At 47.0% G+C, this 27,613-nt stretch overlaps 1 protein-coding gene across 1 annotated transcript; it reads right to left on the bottom strand.

The window, feature by feature from the left end:
* Positions 1–3,342: 3,342 nt before the first annotated feature.
* Positions 3,343–27,159, bottom strand: crtac1b (cartilage acidic protein 1b). Its single transcript, XM_076018556.1, has 15 exons — positions 27,014–27,159; positions 22,424–22,614; positions 20,968–21,164; positions 20,448–20,584; positions 16,693–16,849; positions 14,084–14,218; positions 13,839–13,981; positions 10,886–11,022; positions 9,612–9,694; positions 9,285–9,385; positions 9,036–9,204; positions 7,667–7,812; positions 6,887–6,929; positions 6,615–6,758; positions 3,343–6,359 (listed from the first exon to the last, which is right to left on the bottom strand). The coding sequence occupies exons 2-15, from the start codon at positions 22,606–22,608 to the stop codon at positions 6,226–6,228; spliced, it is 1,911 nt and encodes a 636-aa protein (XP_075874671.1). The 5' UTR covers positions 22,609–22,614; positions 27,014–27,159; the 3' UTR covers positions 3,343–6,225.
* Positions 27,160–27,613: the final 454 nt, after the last annotated feature.

Consider the following 27,613-nt stretch of genomic DNA (forward strand, 5'->3'; position numbering starts at 1 on the left):
TTGATGTTATTTAAATTTCTGAAGATGATAAACTAAAGAGAGTTAATTATTGCCGGTGTGAGAGATGAATGTGTATTTGACCAGTAGGGGGCAGCCTAACAAATAGACCATAAATCTGATTTGTGGGGATTATGTAGGTTAATATTCAAACTTGTTTGGAAATAAATGCCTATTTACTGCAAGCAAGAGTTAACATAACGCCAACAAACATTTTAAATCGCATGTTTTTCAAAACATGTTACAAAATTATCGACTAAAATTTTCAACAATAATTGAAATGAAAGTTCAATTATACAAATGTTGCATTTTTACATTCTAACATAAAATGTATGTGATTTTAATGGTACCAATAAAGTTTTTGACCTAAGTCACAAAATGTTACAGACATACTCAATTCATGATCGATTTATTTGAAAGTCTCAAGCAAAGTAAATATTTACTGTACACACAAATTTTCACAATATTCTTGCATGTAATTGACCGTGGCAACACGTGACTATGTTTTGAAGCTTCTTCTTCTTCTTCTTTTTTTGGAAGATCCATCATGGCCTCCTCATAAAGGCTTAAAGTGACTAATAATGTCCTGGCAGATGCTGCAGCTCGTGGAGGATGAGAGGAGGAGTGGACAGAGTGATATTTCCTCCAAAAAGACAGAGCCCAGGAGTGCATAAACAAGTGGACACCTGTAGAGTAAGGTCAGAGATCCTCCTTCACAGAGCTCCTTTGTTCCTTCAAACACGTTTGACTGCTGCCTGCCGCCACAGGTTGTTGCCGCTGCGACTTTTTCCGAGGTTTCCACATTTTAACATTCCTTGTCCTTTTGGAAGGGCAAGCCTATTTTTCCCCCTGACGCCCTTCCTGCTCTTTCATTCGTCGTGCAGCGACCGAGCAACGCTGCCAGCTTCACCTTTTCCACAGTGTCTTTGAGTCCCGGCTGGGACAGAGAGGGGGAGAGAGAGTGGCTGTAGTGTTGAATTTTCTTTTGTTTCTCCCAAATGAGAGAAAAAAAGAAGAAAAAAAAAACACAACCAGCATAGCAATGTCGTATCTGTATGTTCTGAACAGTTGTTGAAGTTTACGACTGTGCCTACATCCATCTGCTGGAACATTTGAGGACGAAACCAGGAAACAGATTCATAGGTTCGACAAATTAATAAGGAAATGCATGCAAGATAGCGTCCTGCAAGGGAGGGAGGGAGGGGGTGGGGGAGCAGTGTCATCATAATAATGGATATTTAAAAAAAACAAACAAAAAGAAAACATATTGTTTTGACAACTCATCCAATCCATACAACTTAATACAGTTTTTGTGGTGTCTTACAATCCCGAAAGGGATGAGTCCTCTTTGGACATGACACAATAATAAAATTCATTCATTCATTCATTCAATCTCATCCGTGGCTTGTGAAGAAGTAAAAAAAAAGAGAAAAAAGATCTGTCTTTAAACATTAAAATGAAGTACTGATTGTCTTAGAAGATCAGGAAGTTGGTGTAGGCAACTAGAATTTCCCAACTTTTGGCTTCTCAAACTACATTGTGCTTTATAGTTTAGATATTTGCTTCGAATTTTACTTCAACAAAAAGAAATCTCTGTTCCAATGAAGCCCTGGCCGTTGATTCGAGTGTGACTAGTCATTCAGTTTACTTAAGCTCTGCGTGATTGACTGCGCCTCTGCTGGGTTTCCCACTGGACGTCACCCGCACGGAACACTGAATACATGTTGACAACACAACGTCAGGCGCCCAGGCCTGGAAAAGTGTGTTTCCAGTTACTGTGTCACTTGTGATCACATTGGCAAATGGTGAAACGCGGCTCATTGGGCAATTTTTCCCTTTAGATCTTTTGGGCGGCGGGGGGGGGGGGGGGGGGGGGGCAAATGAGAAAAGTCGCTGAGTCTCCTGAGTGAGAAGGTCAAATCCAGGACAACGAACAACAATCCCGACAACAAACCACCGCGACAACAGCAGACTGGAATGTCATCGCTGCGTTCCATTTCGCACACTTCCAGCAGGGGATCTTGACGTGCAGCATCTCGTTCTTTTACTTCCTGTTGTCCCTCTTTGGAGTTGAGGAGAGATGGCAAAGACGCAAGACGTTTAATCGCCGATGAAACGTAGCAGCATGTTAGCGAGCCACTTTCTTTTTCAGCACTTTTTACTGATCTCTCTGTTTGTGTGTGAAAGGATTTGCGTGTTGCCAAGCAGTGCCGCTGTTCATACAAACTGGGTCATGGTCCATAAACCTTTGCACCACTTGTAACGACGTTTTACCTTCGCTGCGAGTAGTCTGCCAGTTGCATGATGGGAAAATAATTCCGGTCCATCTGTCAAAACTATCGAATAACAGCGCTTTTGATTACATCGGTGCTTGTCTAATGATCTTGAACGCAAGGACTCAATTGGTTGATAGCACCAAGCAATTACCTCGCCAGTTGTCCTGTGTAACGCTCTACTTAAAACTAACAGACTAGCCCAGACAGGGGCAAACTACGGCCTGGGGGCCATATGTGGCCCATTAAGCTGTTTAACCCGGCCTGCCAAACTTGAAGAAGTTATATTAATAGTAAATAAGTAATAAAATAGCTATATTTCATCAGTTTTTTCAGTGTTTTAAACGTAATTTCGACAAAGAGCTAAATACCGTGGGGGTTCATAGACAGATGTTTGTTCATTTTCAATAGACATCAAAACATGTTTATTCCATGATATCTTTTTTCTCCTATGAGTTGGGTCACCAAAACACTCCAACATCTGCTCCTGGTCCGGCCCCCGACCCCTGGACTAGCTGGTTTCTGGGGCACTTTGTGTCCCACAGCGCCCCTAGAGGTCACTGCCTCAGCCTCCAAGGTGAAGCGTTGGCCAAATTATCACATTTAATCATCCACAAGCTTGTTGTCATTGTTATTTTTCCCTCTGCTGCACAAATTATCTCATCCCCATGTCCGTCCATATCTGATCTTAAGGGACATGCTGTAATTTGTAGTGTTAGGCTCCAAATCAGCCCGCAAATCTGGCCGCACACAGAGACACTGCACACACACAGAGAGAGAGAGAGAGAGACTCACACAGACTTGTTTGTCTTTATCTTAGTGATAACTTGCATTGACTCCCATTCATGTTGCTTTTATCCATACAGCCGAAGCCTGTCCAGAACCTTAACTCAGCTTTGACTCTCACCTCTTTCTCTATAGGTGAGCCTTCAACCTAAAATTTAAAGACGCATTTATGAGGACTTGTTGGTTAAAATTGCAGTCCAGTTCTAACAATGGGAATTTACGAGAACACACACACACACATACACAAACTTGCACACAGCGAGCGCAAAAAAGTATGTTTTAGGTTTGATGATTAAACAGAAACTTCTCCACTTTCAAATAATTTCCAGAAGACTGAAACGCAGCTAGAGTTTCTGGGACTCAAAAATGTTGCGAGGATGCCAAGAACACACACACACACACACACACAATCACACTTGTGCACACACTCACTCACACACACCCACCCCACACACCTCAGGCTGTCCCGCGAGGATGTGCGACATCATTCAATGACACGCTTCAGCTGTGTTACACGGGTTCTTTTCTATTAAAGCTCACCTTCTCCTCTGTTGCCGTAATTACACATTTTTCTGCCTCTCTGCAGTCGAACTACTTCCACTTCCGACTCATTAATGTGTAACTCCACTGCCGCGTGTGTGTCTGAAGGGCGCAAATGAAGTAATCCATCACTTCAAAACAGTTTTTTCTTTTATTTTTTTTTCTCCAGCACAACTTTTATATTTTAACGAATCCAGTTTCACTGGTCACAAGAAAAAAAAAAAAAGCTTCACATCTGTACTGGGGGGGTTGGGGGTTGTGCCTCCGCCTGCACATTGAGTGAAGCGCGACACCGTACACAGGATGTTTAGTTGCATATTGCATGTGCATGTAGACAAGATCAGTCCAGTATTCAGCAGCCTTCAGTTTTAACCTCTCTTCGCTTCTAAAAATAACCAATTGAAGCCGCAAGCTTTTTTCAACATTTTCATTTTTTTTTTATTTTTTAGAAAATACTCAAAGTTGGTTCACACAACCACGTCTAACCTCTACGTGGAGAGATTGTGTAGCGTAAGGAAGGGAGAATGGAGGCAACAGCAGGGGCGGGGGGGGTCAAACAGAAAAGTCGGTGATCGTCTCGCATGCAGGTTCAGTGAACAGCGACTAGTCTTCATGCAAACTGTGAGCTGTGTGACGTCAGAATGGTGCAAAATGGAGAAAACGAATAGAGAGTCAGTTCTTTGCTTCAGCTGGAGCCCCTGAAAGTGACTTTCAGGTCAGCTTTCAGAGCTTTTTTTTCAATGAACGGACAAGTGGAGGTGGATTTGCTGAACCCTCTGTTGATCTCGCTCTGTGGATATGACGGCATCGTCGCGGCGGCTCCAGAAGATCTCCGCTGTGGCTGATTCTTCGTTGCCTTAACACATCTACCGACGTCTGTTTATCGGTTTATCGCGCTCCTGCGCCTCTGTGTTTTCTCCAAACGGTCTTGGGAAAGGGATGAGTTCAGTCTCTGACTCTCGGCTGAGATGTTTGTAATTCACAGGTGGCGTCTCTCGCCCTGCGGCCGCCTCGCCGGCAGCCTCGGGGACCCAACAGCAGGCGCTCCGGAGTCGTTTTCCGTGGTGCGAAGCGAGAAGTTCCTGAAGGCCAAAGCACTTGTAGCCAGTGAATAGAGAAGAATGTGTTTATGGCACAAACGCGATGTCTCTTTCTCTCTCTCTCTCTCTCACACACACACACACACACACCACACGCAGACTACTCTAGAGGACAACACTGGCCAACGCTCGATGGCGATGATAAATTTGTTTTTCTACTGGGAGGGTGATTGTTCTGAAGTTGGTTAAACTCGGACTTGTGTTGCGTAGTTTTCGCCGTCCTGGGATGAAGAATATTGTGAAAGCAAAAACAAAAAAAAACTGAAATCAGGAATGAGAATCAATCAACGTCTTGAAGAGGATCATATTTCTCCTCCTTGGCCGTCATCAGTGCCAAAGTGTTAAAATTTTGTCGAAGGCATCAATTCTGTATGTTTAATGCAACACCGGGGTGCAAGGAATACGGCAGGGGTGGAAAATGCCTCTTGAATGCTGATGTGGATGTTTTCTTCCTCGCCATAGTTTGACTGTTTGAAGCACAATCAGCCAAAAACAAGCAGTTGTGAAAAGAACTTAATAGGTTTGTGGATGTTTTCATCTTCAACTGCTGTGGCTTTACCTGAAAAAGACAAACACTGAGTGGAATTCATGCCAGAGTGCAGCACTGTTTTTATATGGTAAGGCCTATTGGCTTAATGACACCTAAAAATGACTACTGCATAAATAAATAAATAAATAAATAAATAAATGATAATGTAGTATCTAGAAGTATCTATGCGTTCCTAAAGAGCCGCTATCTAAGATAGAGTAGCGAATAAAATGGCAGGTTTAGCACAAGGCAAGTCGTGTTTCACGAAAATGGCCGTCATATTCCATCCGCCTTCCCCATTATTGACACAACACAAAAAGCAAATGCCCGACATCAAGTGTGAATTCCTGCAAAAATCAAGTCAAGGCTCAAGTGGAAAAAATAAATTTTTACCACTGCGCTCACATTTGAGGTAATGAAGGGGCAACCTAGCATTGGAAACAGATGGCCGGGCATATGTTTCTCCATCCAACTGCACACACACGCGCACACACACACACACACACACATTCAGAGGACCCAGGATTACTCAGCATCTCAGCGAGGCCACAATGAGACCGAGAGCGACTTTTGTTCGGGTTCACGCGGCGACGGAGCGGCGATGCAGACGGGACCTCGGCCTGTCTTCCACGCACGGAGGGCAGGACGCACCGTGCGCTCCACTTATTGACTTGGCTTCAGTTCAGTTCAGGTGCCGCTACAGATGAAGAAGTGCCAGGCGATGACGTGAGGGCTCTGCGGGCGCGACACGGTGACTCCTGAACCCCTGCGGCGGCTCCCTGCGCGCTCGTTTCTCTGCGGTCCAGAAGGCGGGGGGGCGGGGGGACAGCGGGCGGAGCCAAGAGGTTGACACATAGCAGCGACGTGAGCGGAGAGCGGGGGACGGCGAGGGGGCGATAAGATCCACGGAGGAGAAAAAGCGCGTGATTGCGGGGAAGAAAAGTTTGCTTGGAGAGTCTCTGTACAGGGGGGTGGGGGGAGGGGGTGCCGGTCGCCGCGGCTACAGCCGTCCGCTTTGAAGATGGGCCGAGACGCTGAGCAGCACCGAGGTGGAGAGCAGCCAGAGCGAGCCGACCCGGCCCGACCACCTGCCTTCCCCGGCAGAGCGCGTTCCTCCAAAATAAGCAACCTGGGCTGCAGAGAGAAGAGCAAAAATGTCACCAAAATCACTTTTTCTTCTTTGCCTCTTGGTCGCTCGGAAGAGCTCGCTCGTGCGGGAGAAGTTAGTCATGCAGCACGGCAGGGACACAGAGGAATGTTAGCACCTCCAAGACCTTTTTTTTTTTCTTCTTTTTTTTTTAAACCTCCAAATGGCAGTAATCAAGGCGGCTTAAGGCATCTCGGTGGGGGCTAATCCTGGTACAGCCCCGGCCCCTCGAGAGCACTCACCCACGCAGGCCGAGCCGTCGTCGTTGGGCTCGAAGCCCTGGTTGCATCTCCTCTTGCCGCGGCACTTGTAGCTGCCGTAGGTGTTAGTGCAGACGGGGCGGTCGGGGGGGCACACAGAGGGGAACTGGGTGCACTCGTCCTCGTCTGAGGGTCGGCAGAGGGAAGGAGGGAGGGAAGAAGAAGGAAGGAAGGGGGAGGCAGACAGGGTCTTGATCCTCAGGGGAGAAGCGATAGGCACCAGGCCATAGGAAGCAGGAGTTCCGTTGACTTACCTGTGCAGCGGCCGTTTTCGTTCAGGGCAAAGCCGTGGCCGCACTGCGGGATTAGATTACATTAGATTACATTAGATTAGATTAGTCAGAGGTTCACGATTCCACAGGCTGCGGTCAAGCAGTTCAGTTTGGCTTCCAGCGCTGCTTAACGTGGGTTGTTCTTTGTTGTTTGTTAATGGAGCGGTTAAAGTTAATGCTTATTAGTGAATAAAGTTCAAGTTGTGTTGGTGGCCTGAAAAGCCAGATTTTTGCACATTATCCCTTCATGCACACTTCTGATCCTGCAGTGCCAGTTCCTCTTCTTGTGCGGGATAAGTTGATCTGACCACAGTTGGATACTAAACCTGAGCCACACCTACAACTTTATGGCCATTTTTACTCAAAATTAGACCAAATTGGACAAAATTAACGTTAGAGCCAAGTTAATGAATTGATTTACTTGCAAATTAGACCAACACAATTTTAAATCAATCAGAGTATGAATTTAGTTCGCCTTTTCGCAATTTTTAAGTCTTTTTGCAACTTTGGTGGTCCCTGCTGGCCAAATGACAGAATGCGGGTTCTTGGCATTTCCGCGTTGGCCTCTTTTTTAGGAGACCGGTGGTTTTTGGAGGATCCAAAGTCTTGCAAGGACACTTTACTGGAATCCAGTCTTAAAGACAAATACCTGGAAAGGGGTGTAACATCTTTAAAATGTCAGAGGAGCACAGGAGTTGTTTGGCACTGCCAGATCCCAATATTCCAGGATGTGCCCCGCTGAGCTACGGCGCAGCAGTGTACCTCAATTTCCGCAGTAGGAGTCACTTCATCCTCGTCTTGTGGATATCTGATCTCCAGCACCGAGTTGATGTCTGAGGGCTCCAGGGGTCGAGCCACAGAGCGACCGTCCGGCCAGTACACCTCGACATTAGTGGCCACATCCTTCCCTGGAAACGCACAGAGAGAAACACCGTGTCTGTGAAACTGTTTGCGGATTCTATCAGATTCTTCAATTTGTCCTTCGTTTGGTTTGGGACTCTCGGCCCTCGTGAACCGCTGCATTTTAATCAGTCTCAGGCCCCTCTGCAGCGTCGGCAAGGCAGCTTGTAATTAAAGTGGCATTTCTAGTGTAAACAGATCTGTGGTTATCGCTGCCAGACAGTGATTTACTCAGCAGGTGTGCTGCCCGAGAGCCAAGGCATATTTCACCTGTTCTGCGACCAACACGGAGCGCTCGCGTCTCACGCGTGCCAGTTTTTGCGAGTGCGGAGGTCTGTGGCGAAGCCAAGGCAGCGTGGAAAGTTTGCTGACTGCGTGTGTGTGTGTGTGTCTGTGTGTCTGTGTGTGTGAGAGGAGAGCTTGGGGGGTTGCAGTGAAGAGCGGGACCTCCAGAGATTATTTGGATCAGGTCCCGGCTACCTGGTTTGTACGGTCGCCAGGTGGCAGATGAAACTTCTACCACCTGTCACACTTTTCTCTTCGGACTGCTTGAGGGTTTGTTTTTTTATTAAAAAATAATAACTCTATCCCTTGCGTAAACATCGTGGCTTAAGCGCTGCCTCCTGGAGGGGGGCGACAACATGTTTAGTACCTGCAGCTGAGAGAAAAGCTCACAAACACAGTCACACATATAGACAATATCGATACCAATGTTGGTATTGGTATTTATCGATACCAGCATATGGAGATTGATACTTTAGATTTTTATCTTGATGTTGTATTTGAATTGTATTATATGTATAACTTTATTTAAACTACTGCATCGATAAAGTCCCATTTGCCTGCAAAAACATCTGTGAAAAAGAAAAAAGGTACTTTGTTCCCACCTCAATAACCACCCCAAACAAAATGAAGATGAAATAAGACACTGAAAAGTACTTTTTTGGCATATCGAGGCTGTTTTTTTGTTTTTGTTTTTGTTTGTTTTTTAAACTGTTTACAGACATCTGTTTACCTCTTAAGTGTGTTTGATATGTCTTGTATTCTATTGCTCGAGTCTTGTCAAAGGAGAATTTACGTCACCTTTTGGGAAAGACAATAAAATCTATCTATCTATCTATCTATCTATCTATCTATCTATCTATCTATCTATCTATCATCAGTATCAGCAATACTGGCCCTGTATTTACCTCCTATCAGATCGATACCAGTACTGCGCCCTGCTACTCACCGAGGCCAAAGTGCGCGACGGGCTCCATCTCACACAGGTACCCCGAGCCACCGTCGATGATCCGTGTGTGTGGGCCGCTCTTCTTGGTGTACACCACCACTTTGGCCCCTCTGGCGAAGGCTCCGAACTTGGTCCTGGGGATGACCCGCAGCCAGGAGTGAGTGGAGCCCTGGAAGGGGCGAGACGGAAAGAGAGTTCAGTAGACGGTCAGCGGCCACGCCGGGTGGCCGAAGCCGCAGCGACACTCACCTGCGTGACCTTGTAGACGGAGAGCGGCTGCGCTGCGCTCTCGCCGTGCGACACCAGCAGCTCCAGGCGCCCGTCGCCGTCAAAGTCTGTGGCCACGGCTCCTGGAGGGGCGTCACGGCGGCGATTATGCGTTGTGATCGCTCCGGCAAAAACAGCTTGCCTAACATTTATTGTTCCCCATTAGGAGGGGGACATTAAACAGTCATGGAACTAATTACGTGGAACGTTGTCATTGTTTAAGACCGTGCAGGGAGCCGAGAGATCAGATCGGCCGTGGAGCTCTAGCACCACCCCGTGGCCGGCTGGAGGAATGGCGGCCAGACTCACCTGTTCCCCGGCCCTCGGGCTCTGCCGCCTCGCCGATGTTCAGCTCCTCGATCTGGGGGTCCCCGTGCTCCCGTCGACTCACCCTGTCACACCAGGAGCACCGCAACCATAATGTGTGATTGCTCTAATGTCGTAAGTGGAAACAGTCAGGCAGTTGTTGCTGTAACTAAACATTTAAGAGGTGCACAATTCTTGTGATTTTCTTGATTATTCTTTTAGCTCATGCTTCCCCTGCTTACTCAAAGCCTAGGGAATGCTAATGCTAGTGTAATGCTATCAACTAAGTTATTCAATAATTAACAACAAAACAAAACTGCATAAACGTGTACATAGTAAAGAAATTTGTCCACAAAGAATTTGCCCTTTTTTCTTTTTCTTTTCTTTTTTTTTTAAATTACACTGAAAACGTATTAAAATGCCATTGAAATGTAACAATGCCGAACAACTTCTACTAAAATTCAACTCTAATTCTATAATTCAATGTACAAATTAGAAAACACAGTATGAAAATTGGACCATGGACGGTCATTTGAATTTCTGAGCATAATCTTAATTACTTTTGCAGTCTGCTAATGTATTATGCATAATCCCTCAGCGCTGCTAATTATTAGCCGGTTGTTGTTGTTGTTGTTGTTTTTTGTTTTTAATAAACCCCTGACATTTTTGGTTTGTGTTACAGGGTTAAATTAGCTGCAATAAAGGAGCAGCTGAATCATCTCGGCGCAAAACAATAGCCGTGGCTCAGCGACCTTGTCGGACCAGCAGCATGTCCAAAGAGACAGATTCTCCACCAGTGACCTGCATCAAACACAGGAAATCTCTCTGAGGCCCGGTGCTGATCGGCGATAGTTAGTTTGAATTGACCCAGCGGCTCGTGGCCTCATGCACCAGGGATGATTCGCAGGGTGTAAGTATGCCAGATCAGATCTTCATTCAGACAGGATGCGTTCAGTCTGTTATTAAGTCTCAACAATTGATACACATCATAAAGTGCAGCTTGAAAGCCGAGTTCATTAATATTATCTGGAGGGGAAACTCAGCGGCGGAGCCAAGAGGAGAGACCTGAGCCCGTCTTAATGAGAGATTCGCTCATGTGTGGCAGGAGGAGGCGGGATGCCAGGCGAGATAAGCATTCCTGGCCCACACTTTCCAACTCCGCTCAGCTGCCGAGGCCCGTTTCAGAATATTAAATAGAGACACAGGAGTTGTTTGTGCGCCTTTCATCGAACGATATATACACACTGTACGTTGAGCGCGTGTGAGGGAGAGAGCACCTGAAGAGCCTGTTGGCAGAGGGGCCCCGGTAGGCGATGTTGTTGAAGAAGACCTCCAGCTCGTTGTCATTGTCAAAGTCCGCCGCGAGCACGGTGCGGACCGGAGACGGCATGGAAAACTTCTGGGAGGCGATATCCTGAGAGGAAGGGGCGACACGGTAAATCACTCAGACAACACGCGGGCTGGAGCAGGACACATGGAGGAGGTTTTTGTTCCCCTGGGACATAAAATGTGTCATTGTAGGAAGCGAAGAAGATCAAAATTAAAGCGAAATTCATTCATTTCATACAGATTTTTGATCGTCACAACCAGATCACTTACAGTACATATTGTAGACATAGGAGCAGTTCAGAGCTCGGCTCCCTGACTTCCTGTCATGTGACTTACACTACCAGTCAAAAGTTTGGACACACTATCTAATGCAATGTTTTTCTTTATCTTTAGTACTTTCTACATTGTAGACAGATACGGAAGACATCAAAAATATGAGCAAGATATATGTAGTGATGCAGCAAAGAAAAAAAGGTTGAATAACTCTAAATATGCTTTTTCTGAAGGTTGGCTATTTTGAAGGATTTCAATATAAAACGTGTTTGAGTTATTTTACACTTTTATTGTTTCCTACATAATTCCATGTGTGTTCATACGTAGCCTTCAGTGAGAAACTGCAATGTCAATAGTCATGAGAATGAAAGACAAGATATTAAATGCATAGGGTGTGTCCAAACGTTTGATTGGTAGTGTATTTTTTCCCTTTAAAAAAAAAAAAAAAAGGAATCATGTCTATTTATTTCTTTGTCTATATGTTGATGGGACCCAGTTTCACCTTTGGTGGTATTTATTTATAAATCTATCTATTTAAAGTTAACAGATTTCCCACTGTTTTCCATGTTGAGTTTCTCCTCAATGAAAAAACAAGATTTGAATATTTCTTTCATCTTGGGCGAAGTGAATTTTTTAACAATAATTGTGTGATAATTGGATTTGGACTTCTTGAAACCCTTTCAAATCTGTAATGGAACAAGACATGAACATTCACACTGAGGAAATGCAACAGAGGGTGTGGACTGATAATGCACGTTCAAACAGCAGAACATCTTTTTTTACCCCCCAAAAAAAGAAAAGAAAGACCTTGAGTGTGAGATTGCGCCGACCCGGCCGTCTCGGTACGAGTCACCCCCGAAGAGTTTCATCATGTGCAGCTTGGACACAAGAACTTGAGTCCTCCTATATCATCCCGTATCAGACAGCTAGAGAGCCGAGCAGCGGGTTTTTTTTCCTGGAGAAAGTTACGGATATCTCCTTGCTTCAGCGGCGGCGTGATAAGTTGCCAGGGGCGCGAAAGTTATAGAGCGGCCCTTCACTCTCACCAGTATTTACTCCCCGTTTTAATTATAAGGCTCATAAAGTCGATGGGGGGAGGGGAGAGAGGAAGATGGGGGGCGAACAGTGACCTTCTGGCGCTCAGGTGAAGGAGAGGGGACGGCTAACTGAGGCCGGCGGAGGGTGAGGGTGGTGGTGGGGGAGAGACGTTCACCTGATTGATGGGTGGAGGAGGGGGAGGGAGGGGGAGGTGTTCCACCAGACCAGACCAGAAGTCGTGGCCGTGGGGGGCCTCGCCAAAATAAAAGCTGACGCAAGAAAACAAGGAGGAGACTGTAAAGAGGGAAGATTTTCTCATGTTTTAAAGATTGCTGGAGAGATGAATGACCGTGTGAGTGTGTGTTTGCATCTGTGTGTGTGTGTGTGTGTGTGCGTGCTTTTGTGCACACGCGCGCTCGCTGAAAACCACGGCTATAGATTTTAATTAAAGCGCAAACAGGCCTAATCGGCACTTTGCACCAGCCGAGCGAGCTGCTGTTTCAGCCCAATTTAATTAGCGGTTTACTGGAGTGATGCAAGGGCTTCATTATAGACGCCAAAGGTCAGCGCCGTGACTGGGAGGGGGGTCAGCCGGTGAGAGGGGAGGCGCTCTTTAATGCAACATGGGTCCGTGAGCTTAACAAAAAATAAAATTGTTGTCCCACTAATAATCCAATTTGTCCCCCGTGTGAATGCCTTGGTTTGGAGCGCAGTGCCTTTGTGTGTGTGTGTGTGTGTGTGTCATGCTGATGGAATCGTCTCGGAGTTGAAGCGTCACACATTAACCCCTTTCTCGACCCCCATAAAAACGCCTCCCCCGTGACATTTATCTCTGGGGTAAAAGATGCAGCCGCAGGTGCGAGCAGATAGATCACGGCGCACAAAAACCCTCGCAGATTTACGCTCGCCGCAGCTCCACCCGGCCGCCGCCGCCGCCGCCGCCACCGCCGCGCTGCAGGAAGTCACGGCCCATCCAGCTTTAAAGCCGGCGCTAAATCAGTGGCCGGCCGTTCGCACAGATAGCCGCCATTCACAGAGACGGCGGGCCGGATCTGCTGCCGTTGCCTGTTAATCAGCCCTCTGTTCTAAAGGGGAGGAGAAAAAAGCCTTCACGAGAAAATGCAGCCTGATGTCTTTAACTGTTTGATTATTTATTTGCAAATCTATTTATATCTTGTTTGTTTTGTTAAGTCAGTTTTCCTCTCCAATTTTGCCTTTGAGCATTAAATATTTTAAAATGGTAAGTTATTTTATTTATTTACTTACTTAGAAGTTGAAATTCACAGTCACCAACTTCTTAAGATAAAAAAAAAACATTTTTCAAACATAAAGTGAACTAAAATTGTGTGGCCCACTAATCATTAGTTTTGTTCTGTTCTTTTGAACCTGTGATAAGCTGAGACTCCTCTGAAAAAGGTAAAGTTAAAACCTGAAAAATATATTACAAATGCATTTGTATTCGTATTTTTATTCACAACTTTTTTACCTCGGTTTTCCTCAGTGCACTTTTAAGTTGAACACATACATTCTTATTAGTATTTAATGGGCTTTTCGGGACGTTCATTAGCCTGGCTACACATCAAGACCTACTTTAAACTTCTGTTTCCGGTTGTTCAGCTGCATGAAGAGGCGATGAGGTCCGTTCCAGTTGCCGTAGACGATGTCCGTCCTGCCGTCCCGGTTGAAGTCGGCCAGAGCGACGCCTCTGCCGTGCTGCATGGGGTCCTCCACGCCTGCAGGAACCAACGGTAGGACCTTAAAGCTCCCCGTGTGTTTGGTTTACGTCTCACACAGCCAAATAACAAGACCGGGACGTTTCAAAGTGTCCTTCCTACCCGCCTGCTGCGCCACGTCGGTAAAGGTTCCGTCTCCGTTGCTCCTGAACAGGAAGTTGGGTCCATACTCGTTGTCACAGAACACGTCGGAGAGGCTCTGGCTGACGATGGGCCCGACCACGACGCCTCGTCCTCCTGCACAGGAGAGGTACAGCCATGTAAGAGTGCGTTGGCCAGTTTGGTTGTGGACTTTAGAAGGAAGGAATTATGGAATTTAATGTCAGTTGAAAATGAATTTTATCATTATTATTATTACTATATTATTATATTGACTTTTTGCCGGTATCCGGGTAAGCCGATATTGTCCAATGGCTTAGTTTCTGATTGCGATAAAAACTGATATCGATATATGCAGGTGTTTTCCCCCAAAACTATTTTCAGGTCACATCACACATCTCTTGTCGTGGAATGAACACATTACCTACCGTTATTGTGATGCCTAACTAGATGCATTCCACAAATTAACATTGCCTGTATGGAAAAGTGCAATGAGAATGGAATGAGGTAAAGTCCACACAGAGAAAACAAAAGTGCACAGATATAGACACACTCAGTCCTTAGCTCATTGGCAAACATGAACAAAAAATAAACATGCACCCATGATTATTCATGCACGTTTGGCGTTATCGGGTTTTCATTATTGGAGGAAAAACCGGTAACAATACATACCGATATCACAAAAAATGCTAATATCGGGCCAATATTATCCGCCAACCGATATTATCGGACATCCCTAAAATGAACAAAAGTCTTACAAGAAAACATGTGTCTTTGAAGCCACATGGTATGGTATTGGTTTCCCATTGCAAAAAGAAGATCATTGTACCCGCTCGACTCTCCTTCAATATGACATCAGAATCGAGTGACATCCCATGAAGTGAAGCGTCCGGCTGAAGCATCTCCTCCCGAAGCGGCGGAGTCTAATTATTTCGAGTGAAGGGCTTCTGATTGTCCTTCCGGCGCGGCGCCGCTGAGGTCTGGCTCGTGATTTAGTGGGCCACTCCATCAGCTCGGACAAATATCATTCGCCGTCCTACGCGGCCGTAAACCACTAATGTCTCTCCGGAGATGTGTAACCGTTAGATATACAACTCGGCCAACTGTCCCCTCGCTCTGATTAACGGCCCTCTGATGACAGCGCCGTCCACCGTACATCATTCACAGCGATTACTGTCCGGCCCCGCTCCTCCCTCTACGCCGGCTTCGATGATTTTCTGCATACAAAAAGCGAGCGGAGGGGATGATGAAGATTGATTGGGCGGCTCGCCGACGCAAAGTTGACTCCCGTTCGCTGGAAAAGTTCCTTTTCTCACCGTCAAGGACTTTCCAGCGGTTACGGTGAAGTATGACCGACGTCTCTGCCGATGATGTCAGATCTTGGTTAAACTCACTGTTGTGGCGTTTTTTTTTGTTGTTTTCGTCTTCAATAACAGAGCAGGGAGGCCGATGAATACCTGTAAAGTGACTCTTAAATCATCGGCGTGACGTCGCTGATTTGGCTTGGTCGATGTTGCTTTTTAAAATTCTTTCGCTTCAAACTATTTTTGCTCACACGGTGGGTCTCGCTGCGTCGTTCAGTGAGGAATTAATGAAAGGAAATCTGAGGGCACTCGGGGCAAGTACACCAAGTTCCGCAACGGCTGTAATGTGTTGCCGCGGGTAAAACTTTTTTTTTGTTTTTAAAGTATGACTAATCCATGGGAAAATAAAGGCTTTTTAATCTACTTCCCTCCTGAGCGCCTTTTTAGATTTTCTTAGTAATCACTGACAAGCTGAAACCAAACACTGAGGAGCACCAGATGGACACTTTTAAAGACCACGCACCCAATTCCATGCATTTGTTTTTTGTTTTGTTTTTTTTTGAACAGGGATTTAATTAAGATCTGGTAGAATTCTTTAAGTCAGGCCTTGTTGCCTCCATCTGTCCTGCTCCTTTCTACATCTTTTTTTTACACCCCCAACTCCACAGGAGCAGCTTTGCATGTTGGAATGTTTGGACTCGCCCTCTGTTTACAGCCTCCCATGTAAGACTTAACTTCCTGCCTTCCTTGAAAGTCAGAGTAAGAAAAATAAATTGAAGGAGGGAGATTCTGGGAAGTTCCCCTGCAGGCAGGAAACAAACTTTGCCAGAAAGTATTTTTTTATCAGCTTTTTCTGTCTTAATTCTTTAGTCCATCTTAAGTCTGAAACGAGGGCCTGACTCATCACCAAAAACACCGTTAGCGGCGTCAACATGAGGTCATCCTTTCTCTTCCTCCTCCCTGCCGTCCACCGCTGATGACATCATCTTTGGCTGAGCTGCTTGGCACACATGGCTGCTCCAGGAAGCCTTGAAGGCATGAGGCCGTGACGAAGGTCACCTCGGGGCTGTTAGTCGCCTTCATGTGTGTTCGTCACTCAAATCCTGTGACTTTGACTGGTGCAAGTAGCTGACGGGGCTGAAAAAAAAAAAAAAAAAAGTCCAAAAACACCGGTCGCCTCCTCTTTCCTTTCTCTCTCACCCTCATCTGACACTCTTCCTTCACTTGCATGCACAACTGCCATCCGACAAGCACCGGGCTCACGTCCTGCATCTCGTGTCCGTGCGACCGACTCTTCTCAGCACCCACCTGTGAACTTGTTGACTCCGGCCTGCTCCGCCACGTTGGAGAGGGCGATGACGCCCTGTGAGAGGTCGCTGGCCGACTCATCCATCTCTATGAGGGCGTGAGGGCCCACGTTCCCGCTGGCGTAGTTGGCGATGTAAATGGCGTAGCGGCCTGTTCCCTGAGAGGGACGGGGCGGAACTCGGTTAGGGTAGAGGTAGAGAGGAGGAGAGAGGAGAGCACGGACGAGGCTGGCGAGAATCATTGAAAGGTATACAGAAAAATAGAGGAAACACACACACGCACAGGCATCACCCACCTTTCACTTGTGGTATTCAAGCACAGATTTCTGATCTACACCGTCTTGTCTCTCAGAGTTATGCATCCAACAAAGGGTTTCTGTTGCTTTTTTTAAATTTTTTTTTATTTTTTACATCTCGAAAGCTCGAGTTTCGTTCAGTTTATGGCAGCTTTACCACAATGAGGACACGGCATGTGGCAAATTCGTAAGCAAGCACCTGCTTATTTATACATCCGGATGTTAAGGAGCTCCATTATCATTCATTTATTCTGTTTTGGCTGCAGTCGCCGCCGCCGCCACCGCCGCCGCTGCCACCGCCGCCGCTGCCACCGCCGCCGCTGCTGCTGGCGCCCGACATCAAACTGAAAAGTCAGCTTGTTAAAAAAGTTTCCGCGCTGAGAATTCCGAGTCGGAATGCGGCACCTTAGCGAGGAGGCGTGCGCTAAAAGGCTCGTGGCGAGACAATTAGCCCGAGCCGAAGCTCATGACACGCAGAACGGAGGCGGCGCCGATTCGCTCCTTCCCGCCATAAAGGTGCTTCTGCACAACAACATGCCCCCCCCCAACCCCTTTTTTTTTTTTTTTTTTTTTGTCTCGCTCTACCCTGAGACACACCCTTCTCACACCCACCCCTCCTCCCGCCCAGCCTCCCCCCCCGCCCCCCCGACTTACCCCCACCCGCCCGCTGCCTCCCTTCGGAGATTAATTTCACACTCCATTATCAGTCAGAGTCCCTGCAGACACAAACTCACGGACGGAACCACACTAATAGACTGCGCACTTGATTCCAATGAGCTTTCCCACCAGGCCCAACATATTTCAATCAATACGAGCGCGCGCGCGCTAAAAACATACCAGCGCGCACGCACACAGACACTCGGCCGTTTTGCGTCCCGGCTTTAAAACAATTGTCGGCACGCCAGTGAAAGGAATTAATCTAGTTGATGTAAGTGTCACGAAGCGTCGCGTCGTGGACCGCTGAGGAGAGGGGAGGTGGCACGCACGCACGCACGCACGCACGTGCACGCACAGGCAAAATTAGAATTAGCTGCGACAAATGACCCGGAGGCCAGCGGCAGTTACTTAACAAACTTAAAAGTCAATGATTTTTCAATAAGTCTTCACCCAAGGCTACCTCCTGTCACCGGGACAGGCGCAGTGAGTGGTGTGGCGTGACTCTGTGCCCTTTGCGTCAGCCACAGTATCAACCGTCGGGACGGAGCCCGAATCACTTCCCCACGTCCCCAAAATAATTTGCTCTGGGAGGGGGAAAAAAAAAAAAAAACTTTCTCATTTCTCTTTAATGAACCCCCCCCCCCCCCTAATCCGTCTACCTTTTAAAACCCGCTCACTTTCACGAGCGCCGCCCATGCATCAGCGTGCGACGGAGAAACCAATCAATCAGCTGAGCGTGAGAGCCCTCAGGATGCCACCTTCATCAGTTTGTCGAAGACTAATGACGGCGCGTCACTTTCAAGGAGACTGGGAGGGATGAAGCGGTTGGATGACTAATTATCGCTGTTTTCCGCCGGGACGATAGCGCTTTATTTATGAGTAAACAAGCGAGCGCGCCGGCTCTCTCGCCAGCCGTTTTGCCGGGCTTTGATTGTGACCCGCGCAACCCCTTTTTCGCGCCGCTGTTGCAGATCTGCCTCTTGTTTTTTTTGCACTCGGGGAGAATGTTTTTCCTCTCTCCAGCCCCCCCACCCTCCTCCGACAATCTGCTGGAACTCGCGCGGAAGAGCAAACAGCACGCTTTTTTGGCTTCCTTGAAAAGCACAGTGCCGTTAAAAGCACGTATCTGCCCGATCGCTTTGGCAGCTGCGCAGCCTATCAGCGAGCGGCGGCTCGACGAGATGGGACTGTGGTTTCGAGAGAGAGGACACAAAAAAAAAGGCAAAAAAAAAAAAAAAAACAGAAACCCGACTGCAATCCCCACCTTGTTCCTCACACTATTGCCTCCTCGCGCTGTCCACTGATTGTAAGTGAGAACCGAAGCCGCGTGCGAGATAAGAACGGCGGGGGGAACGGCGATGAGCGTGTCCGTCAATAAAAGAGAGGTTGGGGAGGGGGCAGGCCGAGTAGAAGGAAGGAAGCAATAGCCGGGGGGGGGGGGGAGTAAAACGCTCCAGACGGAGAGCAGCACTTGGCCGTCGCCGCCTCTGCCGACGCACAATGTTCCCTGAAACAAACGAGCCCCGGCTTCTGTAATTACGGCGGCGCGATGGACAGAGGAGAGAAAATGGCACGCCATTCCCCCTCCGCCAAATGAAGTGTCATCGCGCGCGTTGAGAGGGCCGGCGTAGGCAGGCGGGCAGGAGACCGTGAGTTATCGCTGGTAAACAAACTGAGGCGCCCATGCATGAAGCCAGAAAACACTCAGGGGGGGTCCTGCGAGCGTGCGTGCGAGCGTGCACGCGTGTGTTTTTGTGGCTCTGCATGGACTTTGATCCCAGTAGTGGCTTTCTTTCTGCCCCATGTGTGTGTGTGTGTGTGTGTGTGTGTATGTATGTATGTACGTGTGTTTGTGTGCGTGCGTGTCTGTCCAAGCCAAGGCCCCCAGCATCCAAAATGGCAGTCCATTCATTTGAATGGAGTTGCTCACCTCAGTCCGGCCCATAGAGCCTGCACAGTCACCTCACTCCCCATCATGCCTCCCACTATCAGAAGGTATCAGCCAATCGAGACCTGACGTGATGTTGCGCTAGGAGATTTTCTGGCCTAAAGAATATTTTTTAGCCAGATTGAAAGACCGTGACTTAAAAATGTACAATACAAAAATCGGAAGTGGGGGAAAATGCTTCTTGAGCAGCATGGGATTTTTGGCTGCTGTACCTCGAATGGCCAATGGGGAAAAAAAATCACCACACTGCCATATTGGAATTCCGGTATACAGTTCTTAAAACACATCCTTGGTGTGTGTGTGTGTGTGTGTGTGTGTGTGTGTGTGTATGTGTGTGTGTGTGTGTGTGTGTGTGTCTGCTTCCCAGGCCCCCAGATTCCAATAAGGCGGCTCATTCGTTTCAATAGAGTTGCTCACCTCAGTCCGGCATCTTGAATTTACTCCTGCATTATGCCGCCTGTTGAGCATGTGCAGTAGCCTCACTTCCCATCATGCCTCTGTGACTCCCACCATCTGAACGCATCAGCCAATCATGACCTTACATGAGGTCACGCTGGGAGTAAAAAGTGTTTTCTGGAGATTTTCTGGCCAACAGATTTTGTTTAAGTCAGATTGAAAGTCCATGACTTAAAAATGTACAGTAGAAAGATATTTTCATGAACCATGATTTTGCTTAGAGTTGTATACAGGTGTTGTTTTTGGAAGTGAAAGAAATGCTTCTTGGGCCACATTGAATTTTTTGGCTGCAGTACCACGAGTGGCCACTGGGAAAGAAATCACAGCGCTGCCATATTGGATGTCTGGTACCCAGTTCTTAGAACCCCTTGGGCGTGTGTGCGTGTATATGTGTGGTACCTTTCTATCCACGCAGGCCACGGAGCGGCCGGCCATGCGGTTGGCCACGTCTCGGTGTTCGTTGATGTCATCGCTGAGCAGATCCTCGAAGCGTCCGTTGCGGAACTTGAACAGCTTGTCGGAATACGTCGCCCGACCTTCATGCAGAGGGAAGCAGAGTTCGCCTGAGGGCTTTTTTTTTCTTTTTTCTTTTTTTTTTTTTACACAAGAGGCATTATGTAAGAGAATAACCGTGGGTGACCGGGAACAGAGGAGCCGCTTGCTGGTGTTTTTTTTTTTTCCACCGTCATTATTAGTGTTTTTTGTTAGGAGGGTTCAAAAAGACGGAGGCGAGCAGCTGCAGCTTTCGCCAGCGCTGCGCCCTCGCTCTGATTAATAGCACCTGTTGTCCGATAAGGACGCAGATGAGATAAGCGTTTTATTTGCATTCAGCTGCTTTGTCTCGGGAGAAAGCGGGCAGCCAGGTAGCGCTGCGGCACATTTGCGCTCGTGATGAGAGCCAAGCGTGCGTGTACAGTACCGGAGAAGGCGTTGTTGGTGTTGAGGACATAAATCTCCTCTCGGCCGTCTCCGTCGATGTCGCACGCCGTCACCCCGATGGCGTTGCCTTGGCGGTCCCTCAGCGCGTAGAAGGGAGAGCTGCGGTTGTCGACGGCGATGTTGACGAGCCTTTTCTGCTCCTTGTCGTACTTGAGCACGAGGTTCGGCCCGTTGTAGCTGTCAACACAGTGGTTGAGAGATGTTACGTCTCACGGTGTCACTTTGAAACGAGGCCTCTGAAAAAAAAAAAACACTTGGGCAACTTTGTCAAGGACCTTCAATAATAATGCAATGCAATAATAATTGCTTTTACCCATGGGCCATCACAGTTTTTAACTCGTCTCTGGGTCAGATGGAGTTTGAGAGATGAGTGGGCAGTTTCACCAGCTGCTCTCTAGTTATGAATATTTATTGTTGTTTATTGATTTCTTTTCACAGCGTTTTGTACAATGTGTGTAACGGTGATGTTGCAGCTGAGAGACTTGAATTTGCTGGACTTCAATGGAACTCAAACTGAACTTGTGGATCAGCGACCCTGAAGGTTTTGCACCTTGACTCGTCCCGTGCATTGTACATTTTTTTCAATTTTATAATGTCTTCAAAACGGCTCATCATTTTAAATCCTAATGATACATGAGTGGTCAGGATTTTGTGGGCGTGGTTGAATTTAATAGATAGATTTGAAGGCACATTAGCAGGTGGAAAATGTTGTGGCTTAAAGGATGTCACTGTATTTACCAAGAGCACATTCCTCATAAATGCTCCATGCCTTACATGCCTGCCTTTCTTCAGATGCAGGCATCAAAAGAATTTCCCTTCTCACCTCTGAACACGAGTCAGAGAAGCTTTCAGAACTTCAGGGACCTTCTAGTCTGCGGCGTATTTTTACGACGGCGTGTGACCCAGCAGAGGGAACACAGAGGAGGACGAACATCTTATCAATCACCGGCTAAGATGCTCCTTCCTGTGCAGTCGTAAGGCCTCAAGGTAACACTGCTGTTCTTTAGATTAAAACAGCCCGCGCTGAAAATCTGCCGCACTCCAGTAAAATTTAAACCTGGGCCGAGGTTCAGTGACGGCCTCTCGTCAGGAGCGGATGTCTCGGCTAAGTGGCGTTCACGAAGCAGGTCATTTGGGTCCATCTATATTCTGCACTGTAAAATTCATCACCGCTCCACTGGATATGGATGGGCTTGCCAAAATGTTCCCATTACAGGCGTTTTATCCAATCACATCGGTTTTCATCAGCTGAGTGAGCCTCGCCGCCTTTCAGTCTTCAACTTTATCACTGAAAATCACAGTGCGGGTTCGTCTCTGCTCTAGTTTAGCAGTGAATTATGCTCAAATTAAAGTTTTGTTTTTTTTTTTGCCCTAACAGCAGAAATAGAACCAAAAACATTGGGGTTTTTTTATTTGTTTTTTTATCCTTTTCTCACCCCGCAACAAACATCTCCAGGTCGCCGTCTCCGTCGACGTCGGTGACGGCCACGCCGTAGTTGAGCTGGGTGGGGTTGTTGTCGTAGTCGGGAGGAAGGACGCTCTTGGTTACGGCGGCGAACATGGGCTCCGAGCGCTGAGCCGAGGAGATGGGCGGCAGGAACAGAACCAGCCACAGCAACATGGTCGCCTGGAGGGAGAAAAACATCTAATAAAACACCGCCTGATGGCTTGTCATCGGCTTCATACCTCACCGGCTTCAAAACGCTGTTTAACCTAAGGACGTTCGGATATGTTTCTCGTGTCCTTTAGCAGAGGTGTAGCACAGCGACGGGTCAGGATTAGAAGGTCAAAACTTACCTCAGCAAGTTTTCACAGAAGCACGTTTTTTACTCAACTACCGCGGCCACTTTATTAAATACACCTGGCAGGCATCACGTGCCTGATAAAGTGGCCAATGGAGTGCTCTGCAGACCTTGGTTGCAACCAGTGTTGCTTCTTGTCACTAGCTGCTTGAATTGCGTAAAACCTTAATATCGCAATGAAAAACTGGTAATGCACCTAAACTTCGAAAAGCCTCTCAAATATCGCTAAAAGGTTTTTCCGCTCATGAGGTGGTTTTTCAGACGTATCCATATAGAGGTGTATATCAAAAGTGTCATAGAAACACTGTTTCAGCTTTTACACGTCACTCGACGTGACATACGGGGTCATGTGACCAGTTCTCTTCAAGTGAAAATGGCACGTTATGTTTGGACAGAGGAGGAGAAAGAATTTTTTTTTCAAAAAAGTATTCAAAGAGAAAAATATAACAACCATTCTTGACCGCATACAATATCAAAATGCAGATTTATACAAGAAATTTTGTACCTCCATCCTCCTCAAAGTGGGGTCTCGCGGGACGAGATTTTAAGAGAATTACGGCTTATGCACTTCACACCATTCAATGGAAACACCTGCAAATCGCAACTAAATTTTAGAAAAATTGCTTTTATTTTGCAAAAAACTGTAACGGAAACGCAGCTACTTTTGCCGTTCACTGACCATTCTGACCTCTGACCCCTGACATCAACGAGACCTTTTCCTCCACGCAGATGCCGCTCACTGGAGAATTTCCTCTTTTAGGGTCCGTTCTCCGTAAGCACAAGTAGTTTTAAAATACTCAACCTGCAGCCACGCTGGCAACAACAACCATGTCCACCACGTTCAAAGTCCCTTGAATCTCCTTTCTGCACCAATCTGATGGTCGCTTTGAACTTCAGCGAGTCGTCTTCGCCAGGCCTCCATGCCTGAATTCTTTATTCTTTATTTCACGGACAGCACCTTGAGACGAGGGGGTCCATGCACTGACTCGCTGCCAATGCCATTGGCTGATTATCTGTTTGTGTTTACAAGCAGTTTTATCTCTAAAGTGGCTGGCGAACGTCCCCGCAGGCCTGCGAAATGAGAATCAAACAGAGAGTCGTACACCTTCATGCCCAGTTGGAAATTCCGCAAATCCATCAAAAGGGACAGACGGCCGCGAAAATCGCTGGCCGAATTTTCTGCACGACCCGGGACACAGAGATGGAGACAAACAGCTGTAATCAGCAGCATTCTGCAGGGTTGGATCTGAACGACCCATCACGGGTGGATGGGCCGAGGAAATAAAGGAGGGGAAAAATCCATACGTGGCGAAGAGCCGTGAGCCGGAGTGAAGAACCCGGAGGAAACCGACCTGACATGACATGACGGACCTGTCACGGTGGGCAACAACTGGGAGCTGGTGTAGTTCTTGGTGGATGGAGAGGATTCGGTGATTCACAACTTTCCCTGCGGCGCCAAACAAGTGATTCAATCAATCTTGTGAAGCGAAGGCGCGTTTGTTCCTGCCGCTCAAACGTGACTGAGGCCGAGGAGAGAAAGAGGGAAGGTCACCACTTTAAGGCCGAAATAAAATAAGGCTCATCATCGGCAACGCAGCAAGACCTCACAAACACACACACACACACACACACACACACGGTTTTTAAGTGGCATTTACAAGCTGACAACTTGATTTGCTCTGCCTGTGGATTTATGACGCAGCCTTCGTCATCCTAGTCGTGAAAGCCGTGAGCCAATCCCGGCTCCTGCCTCCCCACTGCAGCAGATTCTCCCATCCCGCCACCGATACGTCCGGGGTGATGTATGGCTCCTCAACATCTCCCTCAACAATTCAATTTGAGATAAAAAAAAAAAAAAAAAAGGAAAAGAAAAACCTGCCTGCGGTTTGGATAATATACTCAAAAAGCCTGCCGGAGGCGCCGCCGCTGCTGACACCTGCGAGAAATACGGACGGGGCTAATGCTAGCCGGGCCGGCAGGCGGCGCAGCGATAACGGTGGCGGGCACCAACGTGGCAGTTTGCAACAGGGGTTAATTAACAACACTGGGTTCTGAGGATGAGGCAGTTTCTCCTCATTAGCACGGGATGCGATGACAAATGAGCTGAGCAGTGCCACGGTAAACACAGCTTGCTCACACCCAACACCTTTGATGAGTTAGAAATCGAAAAGAGGAAGGCTTGAAAACTTTTGTTTTGCCTCTGAAGCGTCGTTTGAGGGAAGAATTCACAGAGAGGGAAGCGTAGTCGTCGGACAAGTTCTACACCTGCAGCGACGGCACGTACGCAGGTTTGTTTATGCTGCGAATGAGAATTTGCACCGTAAGTTTTATTTATGAAAAATAAAATAAAATAGTTTGTTTAAGGTCCTGAATTAAGTGGCCCCTTACATCGAGATAAGTTCCACTGACAAATAATAATCTATTTCACTCCTGGAAGCAAGAAATTGTTGCGCACGCCAATCTTTCAGGTTTTTTGACCCAAATGACCACCTGAATTATCTCCAAATGAACACATTTTCACTTTTTAATTAATTCTTATCTGGTGCGTGAAAGTCATAAATATCTTGGCCAGGTCTTCATCGTACATAAATAAATGAATGGACATTCACAAGAATGTCTAAGTTAATTTCCACTGTGTCGGTCTGCAGGTGACCTTGACACAAACAGTCGGCGACTACCCGTGAGGCCGAGTTTTAGGGCGCTGAGCAAAAGAGGGTGGGTCCTTTACTTCCATCTGAATTGTGCGGGCGAGCTAAAAAAAAAAAAAAAAAAAGTAAAGTGCTCCCAGTAATTCAGCCAAAGTAAGCGATAATGTGAAAGAAGTGGGATGTAGAAACATGATAGATGAGCGCTTGAAACCATTGGGGAGCAGCCTGATAAAATGGCCGGTTAATATCATCCAGTCAAGGACGTGGAGGAGCGTTGCCTCGCTTTCACTGCGGTAAAGACGCCTCACCTGAGTCCACCAACGCCGCTTTCAATGTGACTCGCCCACACGTTGGATTCAGCTGCGATTCACACAGAAAACTGCCTCGTCTGTTGGCTTTTTTTCTGGGATGTGGCACCAGCAGGGTCAACGGCGCGCGCCTCTTCCATTAAAGCAGCGGCAGGAAGCTCCAAATGAGGTCATTTGTAGTAGAACAGTCCATGAAATAGCCTCCGAGTAAATAAAAATGTGCGCGGCGTGGAAGTGTTTTGGATGTGATTATTTATTGTTGGCAGTGAGAGGCCATTACCTCGTCGTGCAACATCAGCATGTGCTTCCTGGAGCATTCAAGCCTCCCTCTGATCCTGATAACACTGCGACAAAGAGCCGGCATCGTCTTCACTTTCAAACGTGTGCGCGCACGCACAATCACACACACGCACACGCACGCACACACACTTGCAGAACACAAAAACTCTTGTTTGTTGAGGACATGCCTGCTGCAGAGTGCGCACATACACACACACAAACACACACACCTGGACAATAGACAAAAGACTACAATTTTGCAGTCACTCTGCAAAATGAAAACAAATCATCTGAAGCTTCAATTTAAAAAAAAAATAATAATAATAATAATAATAGTAATAGCTGAGCATCTGCAAGTTACAGCTTGCCAGGACCTCTTCTGAACACAACCAAAAACAGCAACATAAATATGACAACACAAATATTCTGATTATTTCTTGCACAATATTAAAACCTACTTTAAATACTCTTGATACATGAATCTATAAGAAAAAAGACTTTGGGTCAAATGCACAACTTTAAATCCACAAGCCAGCCAACAGAAAATTTGCACAACAAATCTTTTTTTTTTTTTTTTTTTAAACTGTTGAATCAGGAGGAAATTTTATTCCCCAAAAGCCGCATTAAGAAGTTTGTTTGCAAACCCGCAAATCTTACTTTGCAATCCTTGCGTCAACTGTTTACCTTTTTTATTTATTTATTTATTTTTTTAATCCTGTAGCATTTGGAGGGGGGTGATGCTGATGCTGATGCTGATGATGAGGAAGACGATGCCGCCCGACAGAAACCTGGTGACGCCGGAGTCTCGTCTTACTCATCAACTTTCTCCGAGCGTCGCGGAGCCGCAACCGCGAGCAGCATCAGCAGCATCACCAGCAAAAGAAGAACAACAACACACACACACACACACACACACACACACACACACACACACACACACACACACACACACACACACACACACACACACAAAAAGAGTCAGTACTCACAGATTCGCGGACGCTCCGAAACTCCGAAGTAAATCCGGCAGCGAGCGACAGCCGATGGATGAAGAGGAGGAGGAAGAAGAGGAGGAGGCGAGGACGGAGGAGGGAGGAGGGGAGGAGGCGGAGGACGGCTAATTGTGCTGTGCCGCAGTTATCTCAGGGGTTTTTCCCCCCGATTATAGCCTTTACCCAACTTCCAAAAGATTTGCTTTATGAAATCACTTGTGTGACGCTCGAGCCAATCGCCGCACGGCCCCTGCCAGATGTTTAAACGCGCCGGCCAATGAGCGTGGGGCAGGGGGCGGCGGGTGGGCGTGGCCTTTAGGTGTCGTGGGCATGACAGCGGGGCGCAGCCTGGGATGCGGATGCGGAGCGGATTTCTCATGTTTCTGTTTTTTTTTATTGGATTGCCTTGTTAACAACAGTTTAGACAATAGGGTCGGGATTAGACTTGAATAGCATTGCGTACAGGAACATATTCAAAAAAAAAAAAATGTTCCTCTACTATGGTCACTGCATGCACACTCACACAGACATCATTTTGTCGATTTTATGAAAAATGTAATTCTTTTGCCTGTTTCTAAAAAAAAAAAAAAAAAAAAA

The sequence above is a fragment of the Nelusetta ayraudi genome, unplaced genomic scaffold, assembly GCF_046127955.1.
Source record: "Nelusetta ayraudi isolate G7.1 ecotype Tasmania unplaced genomic scaffold, CSIRO-AGI_Nayr_v1 ptg000008l, whole genome shotgun sequence".
In the NCBI taxonomy this organism is placed as follows: domain Eukaryota; kingdom Metazoa; phylum Chordata; class Actinopteri; order Tetraodontiformes; family Monacanthidae; genus Nelusetta; species Nelusetta ayraudi.